Here is a 20786-nt window from a genome sequence, read left to right as displayed (position 1 = left end):
TCCCCCAGTTTCTTTCACTTTAGTATGAGATTAGCTAATGGCTGAAAGGGGATGACAGATGTAGACGTTTGAGGATATTTCCTTTTACAAGCATTCTTAACAAAGGTACCTAGAAAGTCTTTTCACAAACGGAGCCATATTGCTAAATGCAGGAAACACTGGAAGAAAAAAACAAGGCTCCATTGCTCTTTGTAACGGGTGCTCCCAGCCAAGGCTACTCTCTCGGTTCTCTAATACATTCAGAGCTTTCTCTGGAGGGGAAACCACAAATCTAATGTTTTCCGCGTTGAAAGGACTTGCCCACAACACACAAAGCTCATTTGCCTGGAAATGTTCTTTCTGCTGCATTGTAGATTATCACCCTAAAAAGGTTTCAACCAAAACATTGAGTCAGAGGCTTTGTGCAGATGTGGCCAAACTTGCCCTGCAGAGACTTTATGTCTAATTTACAAGAAACATACAAAAGCTCACCTTTACCCTAATAATTGTTTAAGCCCACTTGACAAAAGGCCTCTAGGACCATGCTTCTGACTGCTCAATCTAGTCAACAGGTTTGATTTATGCAAGGGATTGAGTAGATAGTTGACCAACAGGCTGAAATAACAGAGAGGGGCCAAATGAGAAGCATGACTTGGTTAACAAGAAAAAAAGAGGCTGTCTCAGAGGCCAGGTGCTGTCTTCTGGGTTGGGAAGTGAGTTATGCAGAGGGAAACCCCACAACGTGGGCAGGGCAAGTGCAAAGCAGAAACGAGGGAGGGCAAAGAAAACTTGAAAAATGCCTCATTCTGATCCCCAGAGAGAAGCCGCCTGATCTGGAAAACGGAGAATTCTAAGCAGTGCAGGCCTCCCAGGACTTCTCTCTAGACCAATCTTACTTACTATATTAATAAATTATCTGGCAAGGACATGATACAGCAAGTCCGAAGGTTTGCTGGTGACTCCAAGCTCTCAGGGAGCATAAAATGTCAAACTAAAAGAACTGAAATGGGGAAGCTCACAAAGGGCCATGCCAGAGGGCAGACAGCTACACGTGACATTCTTTCCTAGCAAGGTGGAAACCATTCAAATTACTACGAAAAGTTGATGAGCCCTAAGCAATCAGCTATAAGTCAGAAATTATGATTGAAACTGGCTGAGAAAGATGTCTTACAGAGGTTGATCTAATAGTTCTCTGAAGCCCACGTCCAAGATACCCTATCATTACAAAGGGTACATGGAGCAAAAAGAAACATCGTCCCACTCTGCCCATAACCCCAGGCCGTCCATATTTGGACTGCTGTGCACAGATCTGCTTATCACACCCCAATGAAGACATACAAGAGCTAGGAGAGTCCAAAGAGAGACCGTTAGGATGATGATGAAGGCGATGTAGAAAGGCTACTCTATGAAGAGAAGCCTGTAAAACAACCCAATTCATCTAAAAAAAAATGAAGCAATGACAAGTGGCTCTGGACTTAGCTAGACCTAAGCCTGAATTTTGTACTCACCCCTAACTAGCCAGGTAGCCTTGGGCAAGATAATCTTGCACCAGCTCTGAACTGAGGCTCACAGAACCAATAACAGAGTACAATAATGTATGTTGGAGTGCCTTGCACAGGGACATCATGGTGGCCAAGACGTGGGAGTCAGACTGTGTTTCAAATCCCAGGTCTGTGGCTCACTAGCTATGTGATTTGATCAACAGAATGTAAGGCTGCTTCTTAAAGCTTCAGGATGTAGGACACTACCGAGCAGGCAAGCAACACACCAAATTCTCTTGGTGACAGAGGCTGCAGACAGACTTCCTTCAAACAAACAAAAAGGCTCAGGTAAACACATGATGCCCCTTTGGGATATAATGAATTAGAAAACAAAACTAAGGGACTTGAAGACTGGTCTTTAAATTGAACTTGTTACTAGGGAAAAGACAGGGGCACTGAATTAAATGTGGACACTAACAGATGGGCACTGTCAGAGGCAGAATAGAGACTTGAATGGAACTCCATCTAATTCAGTGTGTCAACTCATCCGTTTTTATATCTGTTTTAGTTCTGTAATTAATGCAACCTCAAATATACATTTTAGACAACCATTTAGTCATGCAGACAATGTAACAGAGATAACTTCAAATTTAAGTTCATCTGCTCCATATAAAGGCATTGGTAGTGCCCTGATTGGTGTGGCTCAGTTGGTTGAGCATCATCCCATGCATCAAAAGGTCGTTGGTTTGATTCCTGGTCCGGGCACATGTCCAGGTCGTGGTTTTTAATCCCCAGTTGGGATGTGTACAGAGGCAATCAATTGATGTTTCTCTGTCACATGGATGTTTCTCTCTCTCTCTCTCTGGTCAATAAAAACGTATTTTTTAAAAAGTACTTCCTCTTTAAAAAATCTATAATAATAAAAGGGTAATATGCTAATTAGAACAGACATCTTTGGACGTCCTTCCTGATGAACCCGGGGCCAGAGGGAAGCCATCTGGGGTCCCCAGTGCCTGCGGAAGGCCAGGGGGAAGCCAGCCCGGGTCCTGGGTGCCTGCTGGTGGCCAGAGGAGGGAAGCCCAGGTCCCAGGTGCCGGAGGGAAGCCAGTGCCTGCAGCCGGGGGAAGAAAGGCCTACTCTTGCATGAATTTTTGTGCATCAGGCCTCTAGTAAATGAATAAAAGGATTGATAGTGTTACTATTACTAATATTAGTATTAAAATCCTTCATAATAAAAAGGCAATATGCAAATAACCATCACTCCGCTATGCCCACGATTGGGCGGTGGGAGGCTGGGGGGCGGGACTTGAGGTGGCATATCCGGCCATTGAGAGGCGCGGGACTGCCGCCCCTTCCCCCCCCCCCCCCCCCCCCGCCTCTCAACGGCTGGATTGGCGGCCGCTGAGGGGGGCTGCCTCGGACACCCTGGACACCCAGCTCCTCTGCCATCAGAGGCGGGGAGCCGGTTGTCCGCACCCGGATCCCCTGCCGTGCTCCCCTTCGTCAGCGCCTCAAGCCCCAGCAGCAGCGGCAGCGGCTGGGGATGAGCTGGGGATCCCAACAGCCTGGCAGCTCAGTGGCGGCGGCGGAGGCAGCATTGGGCCTGGGGACTGGCGAACAGGCAGAAGATGGCCCTGATCGCAGGAGGCTAGGCCTAGGGACCCTACCCGCACGATTGAATCGTGCGCTGGGCCTCTAGTTAATAATAAAGGTAAGAGAAACTGCATGGAAATCTAGAGTGAGAGATAACACGGCAGTGTGGCTAAGAGAGAGTGCTTTGTGTTTAAGTCCCCACTGCCTAACTGTGTGACCCAGGTAAGTTACTTAGCCTCTCTGAGCCTTTGCTTCCTCACCTCTAAAATGGGAAAAACAACAGGGCCTACCTCATAAGCTTCAATGCCTAGCACATAGTATTCAATAAATCTTAACTATTGCTGATATTATTTCTATTTCAGTATTATTACAGTTTACAACAAAGTTTCACATATAGTAGCTTATGACTATTATTAAATAATGGCACTAAGAAATATTTAATTATATTACATGTCAAGTGTATGGGAAGGGGTATGATTTCTACCATCCTTTGGCTCTTCTGACAAAGTTTTGTCACAAGGCAATTTTCTGACAACTTTTTAAATGAGGATCATCTAAATTCTTATCCCTAGTGAGCAATACTTTTCTTGTGCCTCTAGAATTTTAGTTTAATTATTGACTGTAAAAATACATAAATATGAGTGAATTCTACAATTCTATGATTCCCTTGAAATATATAACTGATTCTAATTAATGAAAAAATGTCACAATAAAAATGCTCCTTTTCATTACTATCATCATTATCATCTAGTCCAGAGTTCTTAACATGTAGCTCAATTATGCATAAATTCTAAACTGGAAATCAACGTTACATGCACATAGATACTATATGCAAATTTTTTTGGTTTGGAAAACTACTGCATTCATCATATTCCTCAAAAGGCCCCAAATGCTTTTTTAAAAATCATTAATTTATGTAGAGATCTTTCTAAAACATTTCACATCATTACAAATTTAAATATTTACAAATTGTAAAGGCTTTGGGTTCTCAAAGGAATATGCTCTGAATTCGTGATTTCACTTTACTGTAGATTGTCTTTAAGGGATTAAACTTAGGAAACCTTTATAAAGCACCGATTATACAAAAGTAGTAGTGTACAGAGTATTAACCTTTTTGTTTCCTTCCCTAAATGAAATTCCTATTGCCAGAATGATCGAAATCCATAAGGAACAGGAATTCTGGATTAAGAACGCAGAGACCTGCTCCCACAGAAATTCTCTGTATGGGTGACCTTAGAGAAATTACCTAAAATTTCTAGACTCAGTTCCATGATCTGGAAAACAACATGTTTTAATAGGCAGATTCAGGGTTTTTCTCTCCAGCTCTATGATTCTGTGGCATAATATTCTATGACACACAATGCAAAATGAGACAAAAATTCCTTAAGCCACTTACATCACTAATAAGTTCGGTGCATTTTCTGGCCAATTCCATGCTCAGGTCTTCGATTACAGGCTTAAAGAATACCTGTCCAGAAAAAAAGAAAGAAAGAAAACAAACTTCTAATCACCAGCTTATGGGAACAAATACCCTTCTTCAGCAGGTGCTTGCACACTCACCTTGTCGTCTTCATTTTCTTCTTCCTCTATGTTTTCCTCTTCAGTTTCTCCTTTTACATCTTCATATATAGGGACCCTCATTTTTACTCCCTCTCTATATATTGTTTTAATTCTCTAACGTAGCATCTGTTTATGCACTGTGGCACCCTTGAGATCTTAGCATCTCTGGCGTTCTGGCAGAAATGACCTTGCCCAGGCCTCCTCCCTATTTAGCTCACACTTCACTCTCCTTATCACAACTGTGTGTGAGTGGACGGAGCAGGATCCCGGAGGTGGCCAGGGCTAGCCTCCCAGGGGGAAATAACATGTCAATGAGCAAAATTCAGTTTTATGAACATTCAAGTCAGCATTTTTTTTAAACTGGTTAAGAAATTCAAAAAAAGACAACTTATTTATATTTCACTAATTCGATTCACTCATAAAGGAGTTTGAAAAAGACTTCAAGATTCTGGGAAAACCACTCAGCTTTAACACTCAAGATAGCGCAGTCAGAAGCCTGCTATCTCAGAGAATTCCTCAGCTCCTTCTAAATAAAGCTTCCACTACAATGTCAGACATCTCTCTGCTTTGGCAGAGTGGATTTGGATCATCCAAACTCATTCCATTAACCTCAGTTAAATTTTTTACGAGATATAAACATACTGGACACATTCTTAAAAGTACTTTAAATTAGCTGATTAAAGGCTAGTAATTGATTATGAAAAGCTCTTTGAACCCTTCAGAGAATCTATTCTGAGTTCATTATAACTGTTAATCCTATATTGCTATTGTATTATTTTAATTGTAAATATCATTAAACCTGAGAAGTTGCAGTTAACATAGGTTGATATATCATTTAAGAATTCTAGAAACATCATTGTTTCAAAAAATAATAGTCATCTCTTTCAATTCTGCCCATTGTGTCAATTTGTACAAATTTGCTAGTTATTTTTATATGCTTCAAAGCATACTACACACCCAGAAAAGTTTGGAAAAATAAACTATAACAATAGTTATAATGTGGTATGTGTCATCGGTTATATAATTAAAAATTTATTTTTCAAAACAAATCCTTTCATGTCAATTTAGGCAATTCTAAGATTCTATACAACTCATAATTTATCAATTTGGTTATTTAAATCTTAGGATAAATTAATATTTATACAGCAATAGCAGATAAGCGCTGGACATAAAAATACCTTATGGTGAATAATTAAACTAATTATACAAAATATAATTTTATTAAACATAATACATCATTCTAAATAGCTAAGTATAATGTTATTTTATCTTGATATTATATCTAGTTTTAAATTTATTTTTTTAAATGCCTTAGTCTTGCCTAAACTAAAAATTCTGACAAGAAAAATTTTACACGGTCATCGTGTGTAAATAATTTCTCAAACTGTGTTCCATGAGGCTAAAGTTCCATAGAACACTCTGAAGGAGGAAAGGGAGTTTCTTAAACATGTTTGGAGTAACCTGTATACTAATTTCTACCCCTGCCACTTAAAGAGCCACAAAGCATAATGACACATTAGAAGCTCTGAGGAGACCCAAAACCAAGAAAAGTACCAAAAAAAAAAAAAAAAAAAACCTCCAAAAAAAAAAAAAAAAAACCCAGCGTTTCCCAAACAATGAAATCCTGTCCATCAAATCTAATCTAAACTTCTTACCTACCTATTTTTAATGCTATCTGGTATTCCAGAAAACTAACATTCTTCTGTGACATATTACTTAGGGAAACTGTTCTATTCTGAAAAAAAGTAATGTGTCCTAGAAGATTCATTGGTTTTTCATGAAACAATTTTGATACAGGCTAACTTGATGGCATCATATGTCCTGCTTATCAGCAAAATACCAAGAGTACTGAATTTGGAAAACTTAACTTTACAATAACAGCCCTATCATGCCAGTGTAGAGAATTCTACAAGGAAATTCTCCTTACATTAAAGAGCAGAATGTGTGGGTTCTGACTGATTCCCTCAAGTCCTCTGCCAAAAGACTTTACTACAGAAGATGGATTCCATTATCTTTATTTGGAAATATGGAGGAGAATTTTCTGTAAGCTTTTCTTGCAAACTTCTAGTGGTATAGGGAAAAAAAATCTTGCCACAGCTGCCTAAGATGCACCTCTTGGCTAGTGTTTGAGGTGACAATACTTGCATTGCTCATGATGACATCTATTCACCATGGTGAATTACTTTCATCAGACTTCTGGTGAATTACCTTCATCAGACTTCAATGGCTGCTTTTTCTCATTTCCCATCATGTAATAAGTTCTCATTGACTCTTCACTGTGCTGGAAGAAAATAATTTGTTGAGATTATATACAAACATTATGAAAGCAAAACCAAACACCATATGTGAACATAAATTTTCCATTTGAGATTTTAGAATCAAAATTTTAAAGCCACGGAGAACCTTAAGAAATCTATCCTACTAAAGCCTTCTCTTTTACAGAGGACAAAATTATGATCAAGAGAAATTAATTATTTGTTTTACTCAGAAAAGTATTCAATAGAGCATTAGGACCAGAATTTAACTAGAGCCCCAAGTTCATGCATTCAAATAAGTGTGTTATGCCAGGCACTGTGCTTGGTGTCAGAGATGCAGTGGTGAGTGAAACACACTTAGTGCTAATATAAGATAGGGAATAAGAAACGCATCATTCAAGACTGCTGGTGGAACTCCTTAATGGATTGTTTGGCGAGCTAGACACATTAGTACTTTTGATTGAAAGCATTTTTCCTTTCACCTATAGATATAATACAAAATTCATGTAAAGTTTTCTCTAAAACATTTTAAGCCCTGCACTTTATCACAGCAGAGCACTCTTGTCAATAGCTTCAAAATATGACTTGGGGAATAAGAAGGAAATGTTATTCATGGATAGCTATCACGTTTCAATAGTCCCTATCATCTGCTTTAAAAAAGTTAAATATTATATTTTAATACATATTTTCACCCTAGGGAGTCCCTAAAGGAAATTTCTGTATAGTTGCTAATCCCTATTACTTAGAGAGCATTTCATTTTATGTAATGTACTCTTTGCATTAATACTCTAAGCATGCCCTGATTCAGAATGAGGATCACCTTACTTACAGCCAGATACCCTACTTCCAGGACTGGCTCTCTCATATCTTCTAGGACAAATTATTGAATCCCTCTCTGCCTCCAATTGAGAATCAGTTCTGAGTTGAGGAAAACTTAGAGATAAACTGATTTTTTTTCCAGAGGGGGGTGAATGGAGGTAGAAGAGGGCATAGAGAGGATAAATGGTAATGGAAAAAGGAAAAGAAAAATAGATGCTTTTATTCATTTCAACAATTCAGCTTTGCAGTAAAAGACAAGAAAGCAACTGTGAGCTAAAGCCCATAGTTGCATTAGCACCAGTTAATGGAAGAAGACAAAATAACTTATTTTTAATTACATTCAAGGTGTTTGTCCTATTAATGTGAAAGTTAAACATGCAAAAATGAATTGCATTGATGAAATATTACTTTCTAGCATATTAGAAAAAGAAATAAGATTACTCTGGATATAAAAAATTAATTCACCAGTTCTTACTATAAAACATTCACTGTAAATGATTAGGTGAGAGAGGATTCAGTTCATCTGACCTGTTTCTCTGCTTTCCCAGTCTGTCACATACTCAATTTTAGTTGCCTTGGTTTTTGGTTTTTATTTTTTGTTTTGGTTTTGTTGTTGCTATTATGTTTGTTTGCTTGTTTGTTTGTTTTTATGATTATCTCCCAGAAGGTTGTCAGTTGAATTCCTGGTTATTTTACTTTTGCTTCATGTATCTCTCCATCATTTGGCATCTGTCCAAACGAGAACTTTACTAATAGATGGGGGGTGTGGGTGGGGGGAATCGTTTCTTAAAACAAGAAATGTGAGCTCTCTAGAGCAATTTGTCTTCTTTATAAAAGAGTTCTGCTTAATATTAGCTCCATCTAGTTTTACAATTTACACTCATTAAGCCTATCTTATTTCTAATGGCTATTTCATTACTGTTTGTTAATTAGAAATCAAAAGAATACAAAGCAACTTGGATAATTGTCACCTTTACCAATTATGCCATTAAAATAAGATTTAATAGAGTGTTTTTCTGTGTTCCTGTTTTCACAAATATAGATCATACTTACAAATGAGACCCACACATCTAAACTGGTATTGGAGAAGTAGGAGAACAAGAAACTGCAAATAACTTTTGACACAACAATTTCCAGGTTCAGTGTGTTTAGGATGCCAAAATTAAAATATGTACTCTTCTAGATATACTGACAGGGAAAAAGTATTCTTATTCGGAGTCTACATTAACATAAGCACCCAGTAGACTGAAAGACATTGGTCTAATTTGCTGCTTACTTGAGATATTAGTTCAGCTTTAATAACAATGAGGTTAAAACCACAATCCTGCACACTAAGAGAAAAGAAGCTCATGGTTTGAGTAGCCTCTATGTGACCTGTAACCAGAACTAAAGGACCAGACAGGATCAAACAGTCTGGCTATCCTCAAAGCATCCCTTCTCTGAAGTTTTGTGTGAGATGTCAGGAAAAATTGTAAAAGACTCTGAAACTAGCAAATAATCCTACATAAAGAGCTAATATGCAAATTGTCATCATGCCCTCGCGCCCTCACACTCTGGCGCTAAGGCGGGGGGACCTGAGGCCGGGTGGGGGGACCTGAGGCCGCGCCCCTCGCCCTGCAGGGCTTGACGGGGGTGGGGCCAGCCGGGTCTGGGTCTCTCGCAATTTCGAGGCGTGCGTGGCTGCACGGGGACTTGACTCAGGGTCTCACGGTGCACCCCAGACTCTGACAAGAGGGAGATTTTCATATATATTTTACTAATTTTCTTTCATCCCTGACACTTCTATTATAGAGAAAGGGAAAATAGCAATATTAAAATATTTCCCCTAATTAATTCTCTTTTAATGTGCACAAATTTCATGCACCGGGCCACTAGTAATAATAATAGTAATCAGAAAAGATTACCTGGTGTCTTATCTGGTGTTACCTTCTGGCTAATTTGGCCTTTCACTGTCTTTGTACTATTTTACATCCCTATAAATTGTTAATAACTGATAACAATGCTATGATTCTTTATCCACAAAAATGCAAATTAATTGTTTCCTGGGGAAAGCAATTGGTTATTGCCTTATTGATAGAACCTCTGGACATCTATTTATAAATTCAGCATTCCTTATTACTCATTTGTGTGTGGTTCTTTAAATTCACCTTTGAACCAATTGTAACATCTTACTGGTACCCTAATTAATTAATGAGTTAAGATCTTTAAAACATGTTCATTTTATGTTTTATGAGAATCAGGATTTCACCATTTTTTAAAATCCTTTCACAGATACAATGATTTAATTATCCTTACTTCTTTCCTTTAATGTTCAGCAAAAATAGAAAAGGAGAAAGTATTCAATAAAGCCCAATTCTCTCTATTGTAAACATAGCTGCAACAATTCTTGTTGTTTATTGAAATTAGCTTTTTGTTTTGTTTTCAGATCTGATCTCATTTGACTATTGGCAAATGCCACATGTGTGGTAGTGTATATGTACATTCACACAACATACGCATACACAGAACACACATACACACTCAAGCAGAGTTAATTCACCACAGATGCCAGTTCCCTTTTGAAAAACACACAAGGCTTCAGTAAATGCACAGACTTAATTACTTCTCACATCTGGAAAACCTTAAATATGAGAGTGGATTTATTGAAGAAGCTCTTTGCTTGGCTGTCAACACCATATCAGGAGCCAGAGAGAGAGCAAGCTTGATCAGTGCTGGCAATCCTTTAACCCTTCAGAGAGAGATGTTCTACTAATTAACTCATTTCAGGTCCTGCTTACATGATTTATGAATTTTATGAAAACACAGAGAAGTAAATAATTTCCTAGCAATTTACAAAGAAAAACTGTTTTTGTCATGTTTCCAGGGGGTGAGAGGGAATCATATATTGAAATTTGAAAATAACGAGACAGTCCTATATTTAAGAAAAAACAGGAAAGGCTTTTGGGGTTGTAGAGCATACGGAATAAAGACATAGAACAATAACTTATGTAAACACACACAAAACTAGGCAGTTCAGCTCTTTATGGAGAAAGGGAAGTATTTATATGAGATAATAGCAAGATTTAAGAGAAATTAAGGAATGAGATCTTCCCCTTATGGCAGAATTAAGTAAAATGATGGTATATAGAGAAGGCATCCAAAGAGCATTGGTGAGACCCAGAAACCAGAGTTGGAGGAAGCCCAAAGTTCAATGTTAGTGGTGCATAAATGGAGAGAGATGAGGACAGCAGAGCATCAGTAGCTTGAGGAAGCCATTATGAACCATGAATCCTTTACAAATAACACAGTTCCTGGTCAATTAACTATGAAAATAGTGGTTCTGCAGCTACTCAATCCCCTTCATAGGCCTTGAATTTAATTTTTACTCCTTCATATTATCATTAGCCAATTGAAATACTCTTCATGTATCTGTAATAAATTACAATATCATTGTAATTAGCTAGTTATTAATAATAGGAAAGGAGCAAGAAGGAGGCCAGACATTAAAAACATGGCCATTTGGGCAGCTTCACCAGGAAGCTGCAATTTCACACTCCCCAGGGAACCACGGGCCCATTCCCTGCAGGTCACTGGGGGTAGGGGTCCAACAAAGGGGAAGATGGGCACATGCGCAATGAGTTGGGTGAAACAGGGAAAGTGCCTGTCAGTCAAGCCTGTGGAACCATGGACTGGCTAGAGTAGGCAGGGCCATTGCAAGCCCGTGAAAATCTGGCTTTGCTCCTGCCTATGTTCCCTCCATAACTGCATGGCCCATGGTCATGTGGACCCCACATGCAATGGACTGATGGACTGCAGTGGGAAACACAGACTAAGCTAGCCCAATGCTGGATTGGACTATGCCCTAACACAGAACAAAACCGTGGACACTGGATTTTAGCTCTGCTGAAAGCAAAATGGGACTTATTCTATGGTGGGAATGAGGGAAATGGGACTTTGGAAACTCAGGAGTTTGATTCCACAGAAATAAAGTTTTCTACAATATCTCATCTTCCTGTGGGAATCTCTGAAAATTCATTTTCTTGAGATATCATAAGAAGCCCACTCCCACTAGCAACCGGTGGAGATCTTCCCACCAATAACATCTGGACTTTAGGAAAACTCAAAGTGAAGAAATTATTCCCAGGTTTATTAGTCTAGTGAAGAAAACATTCAAGGGAAATTCATTTGTTTTATGTTTATCCAGAAATAAAATTTATGTTAAGTGTATTTATAGTACAAATTTAACACTTCTACAAAATTACAATTCTATTTTTGAAATGAACCTATTTTTTTCTGAATAAGTTATATTTAAATTTCTACTTGAACCTAAGTGACCAATTACTATACCTAAGTCCCCTAAGGATTTCTTCTATCCTGAAATCATGATTTCATTATAGTTTAAGCCAGGGCAAACAACACAAATGATGCTCACAATTCAGAATTTCTGAAGCACTAATTCCTCAGTCTTATTTCAATTGTTTCCATTGAGTTTTTCATGTGTAACATGTATGGGTAGTAATTTCTCTCTAAGGACTCCATCTTTTTTATTATTTGATTTGTGTGTGTGTCTATCTTCATTCATTTCACAACTATTTCTTGTGTGCCTTCTATATATGTACCAGGAGCTATTTTAATCTCTTCATATAATCCATGAACAATAACCAATAAAAATCCCTAGCCATCTCTCCTATTTCAATCATATATTCATTTATCAAATATTTATTGAGCATCTACTTTATGCCATGCACTATACTGTTTTATATCTTGAATATATTTCAGGTACTGAATATACATATAAGAGATAGTCAATATTTACCACTTTATTCAGTTAAAATATGTACTTTCTTAGACTGATAGTTTGTTGGATTAATAAAAGCTGTATTTTCAAGAAAGTAGCAGAATATTTTTGAAAAACTTCATTATTCAAATAATTTTATAGATATCAATTTTCTATCCTATTTTATACCCTAATTATATCTACAGATGGTTTTATTCATCCATATTTTCTCAAATTGTGTATGCAGAATTTCCTTCATAATCCCAATATGCTTGGCATATTTTTAATTTGCTCATAAAGTGAGATCCCTCAGGCAATGTCTACCTATGATTTTTTAATTATTTCAGAAATAATTTTCGGGAGCAGCTCTGTCCAGTAGAAATATAATGTGAGCTACATAAGTAATTTTAAATATTTTGGTTACCACATTAAAAACAAAAAACAAACAAAACAAAAAAATAGTCCTAGGCCATATAGATCAGTGGTTAGAGTGTCAGCCTGCTCACCAAAGAGTTGCAGGTTCGATTCCCAGTCAAGGACTCATACCTGGGTTGCAGGTTCAATCCCTGGCCCCGATGGGGGTGGTGAAGGAGGCAACCAATTGATGTGTCTCTCTCACATTGCTATTTGTTTCTCTCTCTCTCCTTCCCTCCCTCCCTCCCTCTCTCTCTCTCTGTCTCTTTCTCTCTCTCTCTCTGTCTCTCTCTCTCTCTCCTTCCCTTCCACTCTCTCTGAAAAAAAGAAACAGATTAAATTGATTTAAATGATATATTTTATTTAACTCAATGTATCCAAAATATTACCCTTTCACTGTGTGATCAATGTAAAAAAAGTACTGAGATTTTACATTTTTAAATACCGAGTCTTTGAAATCCAGTGTGTTTTAATTTTACACTCACAGCACATCTCAATCAGAGGAGCCATATTGGATAGTGGCTACCATAGTGGACCGTGAGCTATACAGTAATGCTGTAAGACTGGACATCATTAGCTAGTTTTCATTTTGATAGTATATATATCAAATGTGGGAAAATACATTTAAAATTAAGCTTCTTAAGATGAGAATTTCAGATTCCTAATCAACAATTAAGCAATAAAAACTATAATCTATTTTAGTTTTCACACCTATCTAAATCAGAATCCTCTTTATAGGAATGTACTTCATTAAAGGTTTAAATTGCTATTATAAATAAATTAACTCTTTAAATTGTGTTTTAATTAATTTCATCAAAGGTGTATGCAAAATGCTATCGCGTTTCATTAATGAGAATGACATATTTAAAGTCCCAGCAATTTTCAGGATAAACATTCACTCTTTAATTATCTACCTAATAAGTAGATAATTATATGAGTGAGTAACAGGCATTCACTCTTAATTTCTCTGTCTAAATAGCACAAAATCCAAATAGTGAAATACCCTCCACTGTTACTCCCCTTTTAACTCATATAATCCAATTTAAAACACACCAGCAATTTGCTCATCAATTTGGCTAGGTAAATCCTTTTAAAACCAAGCTGTAAAGCAATGTCACAGTGAGTTATGAGATTTAATAAAGAGGCTGATGGATCATTTAAAGAACCTCAGTGTTTTGCTGAAATAAGATTTTTCTATTAATAACCCTAAATTTTGAAATACTCAACAGAAAAGAAATTCAGCAGTGAGGGGAAACATATCTATATTTCTGTTCAACAGACAACTTTAGCTTGTTTCCTTGAAGGAACCAATAAAATGAATTTTTTTAACTTCAAGGATTTTTAATAACATCCAAATGCAACGAAGTTCTTTTAATCTAAAAATACTGTTACAAAATGATATCCAAGGTCTTAAACTTTATTCATATTATCCCTTTTCCAAGCTCTGCTGAAAATTTTGAAGAAAGATGAAACTATAAAAATGCAGGGAGTCATTCAACAACACTTAGAAATCCCCTCTACAAGAATCTACCAGGGACTGTAAGAGGGAACAAAAGGATAATCATCTTATGCCAAGCACTGTATCATGGCCTTTACATATAAAATCCCACTTAATCTTCACAACATCCATTTCATAGGACTTGGGCGTGATCAATTGCCCAAGTTCTCACATTAAGAGATACAAACCTAGATCTGTACTGCTTCGTTTTGTGTAGAACCTACTGAAGCATGTGTGGAGCAGCAGAACACTGACTGTTATTTCTGATAGTGATATTAACTTCTATCATCGTTTCCAATTTCCGACTTCAAAGGAATTGTTATTGCAGATGATTACTGAAAGCAAGGGTAATCCTGATGCGATGGAGGCAATCTGGTTATTAAGATCAGTAAAAACAAGACTCCCCAGGATTAGTAGCAAGAGTAAAAGCAGATAATAACGACCTTTCCTGTTTTTTACTTGAGCAGTACTTTTTCTCTACTGATCACCAGATACAGAGATTATAAAGTTTGTATTTCTGGTACACTAAAAAATGATTCAGATGCATGTAAGATATTGTACACACAAACAAAGGAGCTGGAATGAAAAATAACTGAAGAGGCAAATTTTGCTGTACTCAAATAGAGCCTGTCCTTTCTTCAGAGTTGCCTTGGTAGTCAAAAAGATCTAGAAAGCTTTATTTTAATTACTAGAGGCCCAGTGCATGATTGAATCTTGCACATGTAGGGTCCCCTACACGCTTTCGCTTTTCGCCGTGGAGCTGGGTGCCTGTCCGCTGGTGCACCAGGCCTTTCAGAAGCCTCTGGCTTGGCGGAGGCTTCTGAAAGGCCTGGTGCACCAGCGGACAGGCACCCAGCTCCCCCACTTTTGATGGTCCGCAGCCGCTGAGGGGGGCTACCCTGCTGTTGAGAGGCGCAAGGGGTGGGACTCCCGCCCACTGCGCCTCTCAATGGCCGCTGAGGGGGGCTGCCGCAGACACCTGGCTACCCTGCCGTTGAGAGGCGCAGCTGGGTGTCCGCGGCAGGCCCCCTCAGCGGCCGTTGAGAGGCGCAAGGGGCAGGAGTCCCACCCCCTGCACCTCTCAACAGCAGGGTAGCCCCCCTCAGTGGCAGCGGATCCGTGCCTCTCAATGGCTGGATAGGCCACCCCGAGTCCCGCCCCCCAGCCTCCCGCCGCCCAATCGTGGGCGTAGCGGAGTGATGGTAATTTACATGTTACTCTATTATTAGATAGGATATTCAATACATAAGAATTTAGAATATAAAAAGAATTCATTGAAAATAGTGTATTTATAGTGACTTTTATAGTATGTATTCTCTGATTTACATAAAACTAATGAAGATAACTTACCAAACACTGAAAAATTTTCTAGATTTAGTCTAGAATATTAGAAAATTTTCATCCCAAAATACAATAGTAACTATAACTGTATAAATGAAATACAGGTCTTATATGCACTTTGAGCTAAAAAATGAGAATTTCATTTAACTATATTAGTCATTTTTAATGTATGTACTCTAGCCATTTATTGTAATCTAACCACTTTTAAAGCACAGAGAAATTACTTTTAAGGATTTTTATGACAAACTGCCCCAAATAGTGAGTGTTTTAAAGAGCAATTTTACTCTGAGAGTCTTATTTTATGTCAAAATTTTTATGTAAGTATAAAGTTTGCTGGAAAAAAAATAACTTTACTGTTACATGTTAATGAAGTAGCAAGGACAACTTTTTTCAAGGTTTGACTTAAGCTTTGATTCTAGACTACTATTGTCATAATCCTATGAAATATATTTTACTATAGAAATATCACTACATGTGCATTTGATCAAGGATATACTTGGTTTCTTATTTTAAGATTTAAAATCACTATACATGTTATTTCCTTTGACATTCTTTTTTTAAAATATATTTTTATTGATTTCAGAGAGAGGCAGGGAGAGGGAGAGAGGGATAGAAACATCAATGTTGAAAAAGAATCACTGATCAGCCACCTCCCACTTGACCCCTACTAAGGATTGAGCCCACAACCCAAGCATGTGTCCCAAACAGGAGTCAAATTGTGACCTCTTAGTGACATTCAACCACTGACCCACACTGGCCAGGCCCTTTGACATTCTTTATGGTATTTATGTTACTTTCTCTTGTACAAAAACAGTCATGAGTTAGGAAAACCTCAGATTTTAATTTAATCAGGCAAAATAGACAAATTCTATAACAGACAAAGCACTCATATGTAAGGATTTTTAAAAACTTACAATAGATTTAGATTTTTTTAACAAACTTTACAAGATCTTTTGTAAAGACTACCTAATTGTCAATTAAGTATGGCCATTTCAAAATACAAAAATTCCTGTAAATTATCTGTTATAAAATCTAATCATCTGGGATAGAGTTGCAGAAGACTTTAATACTGTAAGGAAAATTACACAGTTCTATGTTTTAACTAGTTCTTTATTTAATTCATCTTTTTATTATACTTTAAGTTCAGTATTTCATTATATTTTTTCTACTTTTCCAAACACAGCAATGGTAAACATCCTGTTTAAGCAAACTATCCTTCTTTAAATACTCAAGGTTTAAATGTTTTCCTCAAAACATCATCAAAATGTATCTTTTAAAATGTATTATAGGCTTTTATAATGTTTGTATTTCAGAGATAGTGACTGTATTTGGGGGTGATGATTTAACAGAAATTATAACTGACTCGTGAACTATGCTACAATGGGGCTTCTGCTCACTTAAAAAATAAAACACATGCATGAGATTATATTCCACACTGAACTGATATCCGAACTTTATTTCTATATTCCAGCCTGGCAAAAACTCTACAACTCACCAACAGGAATGACCAAGAACATGCCCTATCTGGTTTGGCTCAATGGATAGAGCGTCGGCCTGCGGACTGAAGGGTCCCAGGTGCGATTCCAGCCAATGGCACATGCCTGGGTTGCGGGCTCGATCCCCAGTAGGGGGCATGCAGGAGGCAGCCAGTCAATGATTCTCTCTCATCATTGATGTTTCTAGCTCTCTCCCTCTCCCTTCCTCTCTAAAATCAATAAAATATATATTTTTAAAAATAAAGAATGACCAAGAACAGAAGAGATTGAAGCCTGCTAGATCCTCTTAATGAACCATAGTAACAGAGTTGTTATTTGGAAAAGGGAGACCCTGGAAATATCGCATCTAATGTGGTGCATGGAAAGAGCACCATGCAAAAAAGAGCCCCAAGATCTAGGTTTGAAACTTCACTCTACTATTGACCTGCTATGCGGTGACAAGTGGGTCATTTGAGGTCATTGGTTCTTTATTTCCTCATCTGTAAATAATTAGGCCAGCCTTTCTAGTTCTAAGATTGTATGATCACTGATTACCAAGTGTACCTGCTAATCTAATCATCATAGTACAAAAGTTCAAAGATGAAAATATTATCAACAAATTATTTTATCAAATCACTTTTTAAAAATGTTTTGGTACAAGAGTAATAGAGGAAACCTATGTTGAAAAGTAGACACTATAGTTAAGTCCTTTCCGTATCTTAGCTCATAGCATACTCATAAACTCTCAGGAAAGTAGATACTATCAGGATCCATAAACGAAGCTAAAAAAAGTTATGGTAATTGGCTTAAAAGTAACACCAACAGGACTGAATCAAGGTCTTTTTTTATGTTTATTTATCACTTCACTATATATACCCATTGTACACACTCAACACTGTGATTATTATGGAATCTACTTTTAAAAATTCATTTTGTATTTTGACTATAGGTCAGAACCTAACTAGGTATATTGAATAACTAGTAAAGTATATAATATTTACAAAGTTCATTCCCATATACATCAAAATGTTTTTAACTGTTATAAAGAAACAGCCTTTAAACAACTGTAAGGACATTTTCATAGTCTATTCTAAAAACTAGATAATTTCACTCTAGGTACATATATATAAGAAAGAATAACTGGTTTCCATATGCTTATAAAACAGGAATGTATTCCCAAGGAATGGAAAACTGTCGATGATGTAGCTAAGCTGAGTATATTCATGGCTATGTGTTCCAAAATCGATATAAACATAATCAGTGGGAAATTAAATTTTGCTAGAGCCAAGGTATGGCTCTGAAAAACTTTTAAGCATTTATCTCTACAATGATCTCATGGGGAGTTCAAGCTTGCTTTCAGAAACAACACTGTCCAAAGCTCTAAAAAGCAGATATTTATCATAGCATTCAATCTGCTGCAAGAATGTCTTGGCAATTCAAGACAAGAAAATATATAAGAATATAAGAAGTTCAATATAGGAAAATAAAGTTTCAGTGTCATCACAAATGGGGGGAATTATCTTATGCACTACCTTTCCTTATTCCTCAGTTTAATTAACATTCTCTGTCAAGGTTATAATAACAACTGTTTTTTTTCTTCACACTAATATTTTAGTTGTTCTGCAAATGTGAATGTAAATGTGTAAAAAATCCCTTTTTAAAAACAAACTAGATGACTAACACAACCTTATGTTATATTAGTGCCATTTTATATTTTTAGTTGTATTATCATCTCCCAAAGGGATGTCCGAAGATTGTGACTTACAAAAAGCGTAAATCCTGGTATTGAGACTTAGAGCAAATCCTGGTATTGAAACTTACAAAAAAGAGCAAATCATGGTATTGATACATTTGAAATACAATTGTATACTGCTTATTTTTAATGTATATATTATTTTCAAAGAATTCAGTATTTGATTCAAAATGTCAATATTTGAACTATGAATAAATGACTATGTTAGGCATTGCAATAGATATAAAACAATAAAATCTAGCCTTTCATACACAAGGAGCTTATAATCTATTAGCACAGATGAAGCAACTAAAGAGCACAGTAAAGTCATCAGACAAGTACAAAGTGCCAGGAGGGTGCAGAGGATAAAGGAAATCATAAATGTTGGGGACACTCTAAAGTCCCATGAACATTGCCTTTGATATGCACATTATAAAGATGAGCCATTTTTTATAAATGAGGAAAAAGAGGGTTAGAAGACACAGCACAAGTCAAGACAACAGAAGAGCCATTCTACAGCCACCATGAGAAATAAGTCCGGGATGCAGGGGGAAGGTGAGGAGTCAGGAATTCACAAAAGGCAGAATGGAAACAGCTTCAAATGTCAAGCCAACAATTTTATATGTAATTCAATCAGAGATATTGCATCACAAAATTTTAAGCTGGAGAGTGACATATAAATCCAATATAGAAAGTTTAATCTAGTTGCAATATAGGTAGGATATGCTGAAATGGAAGGAAAAAGAACACCAGAAGAATAAAAAACAGTCCAGGCAAGATATAAAGATTGATATCAGGGGCATGAAAGTTGTTAAAGATAAAGATTTGGAATAGACCACAGATGTAGGCTGAGCAACAGACAAGATGTGAAGACTGAAAGAAGAAAGGCCATTCTAAGCTCCTTTGAGTTGTTTGGATTGAGAGGGAAATGGAATCTAAAATGGAGTTATTCAGGAGGAGTATCAGCCATCAGTTAGATATGCACAGTGGTCAGATTAGGGCACTGACTCAGCTCAAGGAGAGGAGTCAGAGTTCACAGAGCCACAAGCAAATGATATAAAGAGAACAATTTTCAAAGACATCTCCTAAGTAAAAGCAATTCATCCAAAAAAAACCCCTGCTGATCGTTCATACTGTAGACAGAAAAAGGCACAGCCCTAAAACAAGGTCTCCCATGAGACAAGGAAAAAAATACCTCTATTCTGTTTTCTTAACAATTCTCAAAAACTATACTATTTTAATGGAATGATTCACTAAAAATATTTATTAAGATACCATTATATGAATTAGAAACTTGAAATACAAAAAATTATTATATGCCCCAAGGAGCTTGTCTGATTATAAAGATAATAAATGTTCACAGTTTACTAACTATAACAAAAAACATAAAACCAAGTGTTTGAAATATGGTGTCAGGAATTTTTTAATTTTATCAAATGCATTTTCAGCCTTAGATGGTTTTTTACTTGACTTTTTCACCTATGTCAATAGCATATTTATTTTATTACATTATATTACTAGGTTTCTGAATATTAAACCATTCTTGCATTCTTAGGTTAAATACTACTTGCTTTTGATAGACTATTCTTAGAATGAATATGATTTTATAGTGTTTGTTTACATAATAATATGTAGGTAATAATGCATAAATATGTTCATAACTCAGCCATTTATGTTCATGAACTGAAGTTTTCTTTTGAGACTGTTACCTTTTTTGTGCTCTATGCCAATTTATGTACCTTTGAAATGGTTCTTCCTTGAAAATAGGACAGACTCATTAATGAAGCTATAGCAGACATGTCAATAAACTTACCTGTGTGGACCATGCTCAGGTCCAAGGCTCTTATGAGCAGACTATGAGTCACATGACCCATCCAACTACA

At 36.8% G+C, this 20786-nt stretch overlaps 1 protein-coding gene across 5 annotated transcripts in view; it reads right to left on the bottom strand.

The window, feature by feature from the left end:
- The window catches only part of NEBL (nebulette), a 377133-nt gene that overhangs the window by 111026 nt on the left and 245321 nt on the right, over positions 1-20786 (bottom strand). For 2 of the 5 annotated variants that reach the window (XM_079770708.1, XM_079770709.1), the window contains exons 1-2: positions 4614-5800; positions 4450-4521 (exon numbers count right to left, since the gene is read on the bottom strand). The exons of 2 other annotated variants lie outside the window; for them this stretch is intronic. In XM_079770708.1, the coding sequence (XP_079626834.1) occupies positions 4450-4521; positions 4614-4694 (153 nt within the window). In that variant the 5' untranslated portion in view covers positions 4695-5800. Of the gene's footprint in view, positions 1-4449; positions 4522-4613; positions 5852-20786 lie in introns of those variants that run through there. One more of the 5 variants, XM_079770707.1, reaches the window with a different exon arrangement.

This window comes from Cnephaeus nilssonii (assembly GCF_951640355.1).
Source record: "Cnephaeus nilssonii genome assembly, chromosome: 1".
NCBI lineage: Eukaryota > Metazoa > Chordata > Mammalia > Chiroptera > Vespertilionidae > Cnephaeus > Cnephaeus nilssonii.
This window is presented reverse-complemented; position numbering and strand designations above follow the sequence as displayed.